This window comes from Chinchilla lanigera, unplaced genomic scaffold (assembly GCF_000276665.1).
Source record: "Chinchilla lanigera isolate Chin_1 unplaced genomic scaffold, ChiLan1.0 scaffold00065, whole genome shotgun sequence".
Taxonomy (NCBI): Eukaryota; Metazoa; Chordata; class Mammalia; order Rodentia; family Chinchillidae; genus Chinchilla; species Chinchilla lanigera.
In genome coordinates, this window is record NW_004955466.1 from 13,663,655 (window position 1) to 13,673,883 (window position 10,229).

The 10,229-nt window shown below is 37.1% G+C and overlaps 1 protein-coding gene across 5 annotated transcripts in view; it reads right to left on the reverse strand.

The window, feature by feature from the left end:
• Positions 1-657: 657 nt before the first annotated feature.
• Ktn1 (kinectin 1 (kinesin receptor)) overlaps positions 658-10,229 on the reverse strand; it is an 83,057-nt gene continuing 73,485 nt past the window's right edge. For 3 of the 5 annotated variants that reach the window (XM_013521984.1, XM_013521983.1, XM_005399233.1), the window contains 7 exons: positions 9,567-9,638; positions 9,249-9,332; positions 9,004-9,087; positions 6,570-6,653; positions 4,828-4,917; positions 3,700-3,819; positions 658-1,144 (listed from right to left, as the gene is read on the reverse strand). In XM_013521984.1, the coding sequence (XP_013377438.1) occupies positions 3,715-3,819; positions 4,828-4,917; positions 6,570-6,653; positions 9,004-9,087; positions 9,249-9,332; positions 9,567-9,638 (519 nt within the window). In that variant the 3' untranslated portion in view covers positions 658-1,144; positions 3,700-3,714. The remainder of the gene's footprint in view (positions 1,145-3,699; positions 3,820-4,827; positions 4,918-6,569; positions 6,654-9,003; positions 9,088-9,248; positions 9,333-9,566; positions 9,639-10,229) is intronic. The other 2 variants (XM_005399234.1, XM_013521982.1) reach the window with 1 other exon arrangement.

Sequence of the window (10,229 nt, forward strand, 5' to 3'; positions counted from 1 at the left end):
GAGGCTGATGCCACACTATCAGGCCTATAGAACAGTTTCCAAGGGGCTGACTGCACCGAACAGCCAAGCTGACCTGAATCCCCAAGGCAGTCACCACTGGCAAGGAGCAGTCTTGATATACAAAAGAGTTCTTAGCAAAGAAAACAAAGTGCATAGTCCCTCTGGTAGAAGCATGACTGCTATGTTCAAGAAACAAGAGTGATGCCATTTTGTAGCCTAAAAGCTACTGTAGTACCCAATGGCACAAAATATTTGTCATCTGAAGACAGCAGTGTTTTACTGAATTATTTTAGAAAATGTTCAACAACAAAGATAACACATGTAAACTCTGAAATACAATAACTGCAAAGGAAAATTAAGGTTTACTATTATTAGTTTAAAATCAGTACTAACAGAAAAAACAAAGGAGCACTCCTAAACTGGGAGTGGGGTGTTAAGTCTGAAAGCCTAACTCTCACTCTGTCCTTCCTGTAACCCCAGAACCCTGGCCTCAGTGTACAGAGTGCAGCACCAGAGAGGACCCCAGCTCCCATGGAAAGGTTACCTAGGCAACAAGACTACTCATCTTGCTTGACAGCTGCAATTAACTATGTTCCAAGACATATTCACCTGCAGGGCTGAGGGACTCCGGTAAAGCACAACGACAATTACACTAACTCAAGTTTGAATAATAAGCATCCCTTTATTTGCTGACTGTCATTACAAAAACCGATTACATTAGCAACAAAAGTGTCTTCTTGAGTTGATGTCAGAGGCAGTTACTCCCCCAAAAGTGTTAAACAGTGTACAACATCAGTATTAAAATGTTAAACTTTACATTGTCTGTACCACTTTGATCTTCTGAACAACTGAATTGAACAAAATAAGGTAAAAGATTACATGTTTATTTTATCTTCAGGAATGTAAAGTTCTAATTATTCAAACAGTTTTTATTATAAAACTAAACTCTGAAGGTGTCTACAGAGTTGGCTTTTTAAATTTTTCTCTTTAAATCAGTAGTCTAACAAGGATTAGAAAAGACAAAACTGTGTTCAGTGTTTCTGACAGTAGAAAGGGTGAAAACATAAATAAGGCTTTAATTTGGCAAAATATAATACAGTGCCTTCTGCTATCCTCAATTGAACAGATTCCCAATTACTTCATTCTGTAAAAGATCAGAAAGAAATCCATTTTAAAATAAAGCAACAAAAGCCAAATCAGAACACATTTTCTTTGTACATATTCCACTTGACATAGCACAGCCCTTTCAAAGCAATTCATGGTCATGGTAACCAAAAAATACTTTTTCAGGATTCACAAACTTTTAGGTAAATATTTTACACTGTGAGCCAACATTTAAGAGGCCAACACTGCAAACCCATTTTTTATTAGTTCTACTCAAGAGAATGTCAATCTAAGGATAGTGAGAAGCGTTAGAAACAGACTCAGAAATTTACAACTCTCTATCCATCAATAAATACTCACAAGGTCTAAAGGCAAGAGGTATTTGGCAATCTTGTAATTTTTGATGCTCTACAGCCGAAGCCCTCCTCTAATAATACCAAGCCCTGTTGACCAACGTCAGCACATTTAGCATAGTTCATACACACTTCTAATATCACATCACAAGCCATGAAGGGCCTAGACTAGATCCACGTTTAGAAAACTATTACATGTCACCAAAAGTGGTTGCTTTGGGCAGAAGAAGCCATTCTAAATGGATAAAGGAATTAACAGGAAGGAAAGAAGTCAATACTGTGATGTTTCTTATTATAAGAATCCTGGCACCTGGCATGGTGGTGCACGCCTGTAATTCCTGCACTCTGCAGGCTGAGGCAGGAGGATCCACAAACTGGAGGCCGGCTTGGGCTACAAAATGAGTTCAAGGCCAGCCTAAATTATATAGTGAGATCTCGTTTAAAATTTTTTTAAAAAAGGAATCTTTGTTAAATAGGGAAATGAAAAAGTGTGCTGAACTGAAGGAGAAACAACACTAAAGTAAGACATATGGAGCACACTTTCAAGACTGGACAGCAGGAGCATCTAGAGAGAATAAGGCTGAAGCTATGGGAAGGAGAGAAGAAAGAGCTGCACCAAGAAGCAGAAAACAGGCTGATCCCCAATTTGGGAGAGGGGTAATATGGCAGAAGTGGGACTCCACAGATTGGAGAGGTTAGCTCACAAGGGTAAAAGACTGAGATGAGGTGTTATTACTACTGCTGATACTTAAGAGAATGAGAAGGGTTTATTACAAATCCTCTGAAAGGTAACTGACCTAAATTAGCATTTTAAAGAAAAGCATGTACTGAAATAGGCCAGAGGGGGGAACCTATAGAAGCGAGAAGGTATACCCTACAACTTCAGGAAGTCTGTTATGGCTTGTGTCTCCATGTCCCCCTAACGCCTCATGCAGTCACAGGTGGGGTTTGCTCACAGGTGACCAGATCTAGGCTGTGTGATTACTGAATTAGTCCACTGACCTGTTTGGCATAGTTCTGAGTATGAGTGCTACCTAGCCTGAGGGCAGGTAGCCTAGACAGAATATAAAGGAACAGAATGAAGCTGCTATGGTCACTTGCTGCCTTCTGCCTGCCCTATTCTGGCATGTACTGTTTCTCCTCTGCGATGCTCCTCTGCCACATCACCCTGCCTTGGAGCCAGAGATTATGGACTGAAACCTCGATAAACTATGAGCCGAAAGAAACCTTTTCTCCTTTAACTTTGAGTGTCGGATATTTTATCTCTGCAATGAGAAAAAAAAAGTAGGACAAGGCCTATCATCTTTTTCAAGACACCTCACCTACCTCTGATGCCTGTGCAAAGGCATCAGTCTTAGGTATGCATTCTGAAAGGCACAATTCAATGAGTTGCCTCTTTGGGTCTACAGAACAACATGATTCTTCTAAAGTAAAGAGGCTCAAAAGAATAATACCTGAGGTGTTCGTAAACAGACTCAAGAGAATAATATCCGACATCTTCAGGGTACTCAAATACTCTAGGCAGCATAATTTAAGTCATTAAAAGAATCAGTAAAACCCTGGTAACAACAAAAAAAATCTGTATTCACCAGTTAAAATACAAGTCTTTAAGTGCTAATTAATATCTGAGCTTTTCAAGGTAATCCAGGCAATAAAAGCTTATAACTTCGTTAATGATAGATTTATCCTCAATTAACACCCTTAGTTCAGGCATGAAAAGAACCTACAAAAACAAATAAGGAAGTCTAATACTCCTACAGGTATGCAGTAAATTTTGTGTGTTCTTTTCCCGTTTAAAAAAAAATGTGATGACTTGATTTTCAGCAATCATCAGTAAAAACGTTGTGGTCACTTCATTTTACGAAGTCATGAACAAAGGGGGAAGGAGGAGATACACAAATACTTCCCCTGACCAAGGTCAGAAGAAGCTAATGATGTTGTAGGCATTATGGCAACAGACAACCCTGGGGTGCCAAGCCACAAGAGTTTATTTGATGTAAAGATCAAATTTAGCAAAGCTAAAGTTTTGTCCTTTCCACACTAACAGGCCTTCAAACTATGCACAAGATGGAAATAAAACTGTACAGAAGGTAAAGGCTGCCATCTGGAAGTTCTGAAAGAAATAAGGGAGTATTTCCTTTGGTAAAGCAAATTTTCTTGATTTGTGGTAAATACAAATCACACCTATCTCTCACTCACTACTGCATCAATGAATACAAAGCAATACTTCATTTATTCTTACCCAAACCTGGTAGTGTCATTTCTCCTTTGTGAGCTGTTTGTTTACAGCCTGAAGCAACTGCTGTAACTGTGCTACAGTCTGATTTAGACTTACAGACATCGTCTCTTTCTCAGAGGACTCCTGGGAAGGAGAGAGCAGTGATGGAAAACCACAAGGGAAAGAGTGAGCAACTAAAATCAGACAATACCTTATTATTTCAAATACAGACATGAAATTTTGAAAAATGACATAAAAATTAGCACCAGCAAAAGCCAAATAGAGAAATGTTAACTACTGGTTGGCATCAAAGAAACCAGTTGGCATCAAAAGAAAACTATGCTGTAGTAAATTCTGTTCTTGGCCACAAAAGGTAAAATCTACAATCTATGAGTATCAGAAATAAATCTACTTTTCCTTTCAGAAAAAAAAAATTTAAAAAGTCTCTCCAGTAAATCAGAGCTAAAAGAGCCCTTCTTGGGTGGCCAGCAGTTCTGAGTGCTGGTCCACTACTGTAGGCATCTACACTTGAGTCCAACCCCCTCACTGGCGATGGAAGCCTCATGCATGCTAGGGAAAAGCTACATCCCAGCCCAGTATTTTACACATTAGCTTATTTATTCCTGCCAACAACCCCACAGGACAGGAACTAGTATCATTACCTTGTATGGATGGCCCAACCAAACCTCAGAGCAACTAGGAATTTGCCTAGTCACATATGAAGGTACTAAGTAACCAGGTTAGAATTCATCCATAAGCAGTTTACATCCACAGTCTATACCCTTGATTAAGAACTACACCACAGCACCTCTCCACACAGATCTTAAAAATGGACACAATATCTGACTAAACTGAAAAGTAAAACAAATAGCAATGAAAACAGTGCACTGTGGAGACAGACTATGTTGAATAGAACTTTCAATTCCATGTGGAACACAGGGGTTGGGGTTTAGCTCAATGGTAGAAGGCTTGCCTCATGTAAGCCCTGGGTTTGTGTACTGACACTACAAAAAGCCAACCAAACAGAAAAGGTACAACGCAACTGGCAAAAGCCCATTTTTAAAGTCAGAGATGGATCTTGCAAATATGTATTATTCACATAGTTTATAAGGTAAGTGGCCTAAGAATCTGCAAACTGAAGAAAACTCATACCATTTCTGAGGAAACATCACTATTCTCAATAACAGTATCTCCAGCAGCTTGTACTATTTTTGACTGGATAAGATCCAATGACTGTTGAGCCTGTAAGAAAAGCAATACATATAAGAAGTATGCTTAGTTGTATGTTTTGTACAAAATTAGAGTCCTCTGAAAGTACAATACAAATTGACAACAGCTACATCCCTTACCAGATTATGAAAACATATGCACACTATTTCAGAAAGTTTAAATACTGAAAACTGTATATAGAAATTTTAAATAAGAAATGACCATGGTTGATCTTTACATAGTATTAGTCTAGAATAGGGGTCACCCAAATCTAGGATGTTTTTGTACAGCTCAAATCTAATATTTAATATTTTTAAACGTTTTTAAAAAATGAAACAGACAAGAATATTCAAGAGATTGCATGTGGCCCACAAATCCTAACATTGTCCATGGGTTTGCTGACTCCTAGTCTAGACCTCTACGTATGTAATATGTACTTAGAGAAAACTGCCAGGAAATTTTATATAAATGGGCTTTATATATGGCCTTGTTCTTTATATATTGTCATGTTTCTATAAGTAGAAACATGATGCTTTATGTTTGTCTGTTTCACAAAGTCTTTTGCTAACTTTTTCAGTCAATAAATATTTTGTGCATTTCCAATCAAGTGTTTCACAGTACTTCTATTATACAGATACAGGCAAGTGACAGCTGCTGTCATCATGTTTCAGGTGTCATAATTAACACTGTCAGTCTATACCACTGAGCATCTGTTTAATATTCTGAAAGGACTTTGAGAAACTACATTGCTAGGCTAAAATTGCCTGTTTCCTATTTTTCTCCAGAGGTCAGAAATGAAAATAACCTATCCAAGTAAATTCAGAACTCAACCTTGGCAGTGTTATCATGCGTCAATTTCTCCTCTAAAGCAAACTTCTTAAATTCACACTTTATCTATATTACAATAAAATGAAGCACTTGTAATTCTTAGACTTTTGCATGACAACAATCGTAAGGTTTAAGCAAACATAATCAACAAAAATATTTCATATTTTAAAAGGTGATACAGCTTTTAAATAAGATACTTTTAAAAAACTATTAGAATACCATTTATTTATTTGTTTGTGCTGGGAATCAAACTTACAACCTCGCGCTAGCATGCAGATGTTGTGCCACTGAGCTATATCCCTGGCTAGAATACCAAATATTTAAATGTTTGGAGTCTCCAATACCGGTGGGGGTGCAGGTAACAGAAACTCTCAGACCATGCTGGGAAAAGTATAAATCATTCCTGGTTTACAGTAACTATCAAAATTTTAGATGTGCATACCCCTTGATTCTGCAGTTTCAAGAAAGTGACATACTTTTTTTGCTAATGACTGTATCTCCCATAGCTCACAAGTAGCTCTGAAGAAAATGTGTATGAACCATACCATTAAAAGTATCACAATGGAACTACAAAGAAATGTTAAGCTAACACAAACAAATATAGTCTTGAAAAAAAAAATATAACCAAATTTAAATAACTGCAATTAAATTTCAAATCTTATAAATGCGATGAGGTGAATTTAAAAAATGAAAAAGCACGGCAAAGCTTAGCTCCAATGAAGTAACTACACAATAAACAGCTTCAATTTATAAGGGATGCAAAAGAACAAGACCAGAATTGACAGCACGTTGACTAAGATATGAGGGACAACACAGGCTCGTGACACTGCAACCCTCCCCGTCTATCAGTGCCTTACCTTGTGCAAGTCACCTGCTACCTTTTGTCTTTCACTTTGTTCAGTTTTAAGTTTTGTGTGAGTTTCATTTAATTGTGTCTTCAACTGTAAAAATAAAAAACACCACTTACTTTGCACCCTTCCTTGATTATGCTGATACCCTAAGGATTAAGAATGAATACAAAAGAATGGGATTGCTAACAGTTATGCACAGTGGATTAGCCAATATGCTGCACCAGATGTTTCCATCTGTAGAGCTAAACAGAAGAAAAGCTACGGAAGTGAACTACAGTTTAGAGTAGAAAACTGCAAATCCAAAAACAAAACCATCAAATTCCGGTAGCCTTTCAAAAGAATCACTATCCATAAAGTATTCATTGAAGTTATTTCAAACTAAAAGGCAAATAGAAATTTCACTGTTTTTAAAGGCCTTCTTAACTTATATAGCTCAATTTAAAAGACTCATTTGTACAATATTTTAAAGACACCGAACAGAAGATAACAAATTCAGTAAGATGAAGAAACCTAAATGTTGACTGTCCTGTAAAGACCTCAATAAGAAGAGCGGTGCAAGACCATACTGATCTAAAATACATCAACAAGGAATGTCTTAAGCATGAACTCTCAATAACCACTTTTTTTTGGTAGTGAGTTGAACTCAGGACCTTATGCTTGCCAGGCAGGCACTTGTGCCACTGAGCTACATCCCTGGCCCCTCAAAAACCACTTTATTAACAGTTATAGTGCGTGGAAATCCCACTGCCTCTTCTCTGACAATTGCTCTAATTAGACATAAGGGAAATGCACTATGTTGCCCTCAAAATACCGAGCACATCCAGTCAGCTCTCCCATCCCCCATCTACAGGCATGACTTTCTTGTTCTGGGGACCTAAAAGGGAAAAATGTAAGACAGCAACATGTACAAGTGGGAGGGATGGTGAATGGGAGGAATTCCAACCTGGAAATCTTATGTGGGGGAACGCTTCTTAAATACCAAAACAGGCTTTGCTTCTTCACTTAATCCTGAGTTTAATCCTCTATGTCACAGAGATCAGTCTCCCAGCCCCAAAACAAAGAAGTCCCACAGGCAAAATTATTTTAACTTAAACTGTGGCAACAATTAACCTGAACAAATAAAGATTCCAAACTTAAGACAAAAGAGAAGAAGGGTGTGGGGAGTACCACTTAATTTGGTCTCCTGTTAAGAAGTAGAGCAGTAAAAAAAAAAAAAACAAACAACAAAGAGAATGTTGGGCTAAATGCAGATGAACCTATAATCCTGTGTATCTGATGCAAGGCTGAGCTCCAAAGTTAAAACCAAAGTCTCCAACACCTAGTTAGAGAGGATTTTTTTAAAAACGTGTTACAGGTTATAATAGTGGTATATAATGGTATATCTTAGTCCTGATCTAGGCAGTGAATAGCAAACATGTACATAAAACTCATCTTACACTGCAGTGGACATGAATTCAACTAAAGTATTGATAAGACAAATATTATATTTAAAAAATAAAAGTATGTGTAGTGCTCTATATATATTTCCCATAATATGCTGATTCTCATGGATCACTGCCATAACACAGAAGGACAACCACAAATGAATGAGTTGAAAATTTTCCTTGGTACATGTAAAGTGCTAATAAGAAAGTTCCAAGCTGGGTAGGATAATCTGGGGTAAGGAAAATATTTACTGTAATTTCTCTAACATACAATATATTCTGCTATTTTTTTAAAAAAGCTTATCCTGTGCTATAACAACTTTCAAGTTAGAAGATGTAATACATGTTTGAAACAGGGAAGAAGGCAGCCACACCCATCTCACAGCTAAGTCTGTCAACAGTAAGTATAAATTTCTAGAAAATTTAAGAACTGGAATGCAGGGAATCATGTCTTAAGACATTTAACTAACCTCTAAGTCTGTATTTCTGGATTACTATGTGCAAAATAATATGCTGATAAAGAACTTCACAAGCTCTTGTGTTTTGTAATTTACAGGAAGTCTAGAAAAATAAGGTGGATTGGACTACTACCCTAGAATGAAGAGCAGGCATTTTCAACCTTCAGTAATTGTCTCCCAGGTTAGAAAATGAGAGGGCCAGTTAACTATGACAGCTTGAGAAAAGAATCTTCACAATTCAGCCAATCATTTGTTTTGTTTCTTTATTTGCTAAAAATAATGTTGTTCAAGAAAGTAAGCTTCATAAAAATGCAGGAAACTTTGAAAAGAAGTTGAAAGCCAAACATGCCATTTGTTAGGAGCTGAGAAAAGAATCATTTTATGAGTCAACAAAAGAAAGATCATCTTAGCAGTCATCCAGAATAAGATTATCTTAAAATTTATAAAATGCCAAGCTATAGATGGTTAGCAAGGAACAAAGTTTGGATGGTTTCTCCACGTGTCAACACAAGTGTTTCCAGAGCCTACTTGGTACCCAGTGCAGAACAAGCTTCTTACCAAATTTAGCTCTTCATTCTGTCTTACTGCTTCAGAATATGAATCATCAAGTTTTTTCTGCAATTCAGTCAACAGATCTTTCAGCTGCAATGAAGTTTAGAGTTTTAAGATTGATCTCCTTATCAAAGCCCGTGTTTTGTCTGCTACTCGGAAGCTCTTCCACAAACAGCTTACACTGAATTGTTCTACCGGTCCATTATAAACTTAATTTAAATTGAGAGACAAGGTTGAAAAATTCTAAGTACCTCTCTGACTTCTGTAACATAGGTAGATCGTTCCATTTCTGCCTTCTCTAGTTCCATTTCCAAATGCTGTCGTTCTCTTCTCAGCTGGTAATGGAACAAAGAAGGAAGAGTCAACAAATCCAAGATTTCCTTTCACGATATATCCTCATAATGCAAAATTAGGATACTGAGGAATATAAAACTGGATCAACTCACGTAACTATACAGCATATTAAGAGCATAACCACATCATTAGATGAAAGTAATCTTAGAAAACCAATCTTTGGGCAACCCATAATGCCAAAAATAAGTTCAAAGATTCCAAGAGAAGAAACATACATTTTCAATATCTCTATTTTCTCTTCTTAAATGCTCTAACTCTTGCTCTGAAGATGTAATTGACGACAGCATCTAAAAATAATTTTAAGGCCAAGTAAATCACACAGGAGATAGGCAGGTGTATACAACCTGCAGCCCACCATGTTTTGTTTGTTTTTCTGGTGCTCTTTTTTTTTTTTTTTTTGAGTGAAGAGGAACTGTCTTGGCTGCATATAAAATATATAATATAGTTAATGTATACAAGTAACAAATTTCCTTTTTAATATTTTTATTATAACGTTTTTTAAAAAGAGAGGAAAAACAACCAGGCCACAGATTTCTACTGTATAAGAAGTTCTCAAATACATTCCCTTAAAATCATACTCCATTTTTAAAGACCTTAACAGTAAGAATCTTTTCACTTCGATCATCAGTTTTACTTAACCCCCAAATGCAGTAAGAGCACCACCAGTAACTCGTCAATGCTGCACATAATTGGCTTAAGAAGATACATGAGTAGCAAATGCCACAATCTACCACACATCCAAGCGAAATAGAGGAAAATGAAGACTACACAGTAATATTCCTATCTCGGGGCTGGGGATTTAGCTCAACGGCAAAGCGCCTGCCTGGCAAGCGCAAGGTCGTGAGTTCGGTTCCCGGTACCGGAGAAAAACCAAAAAA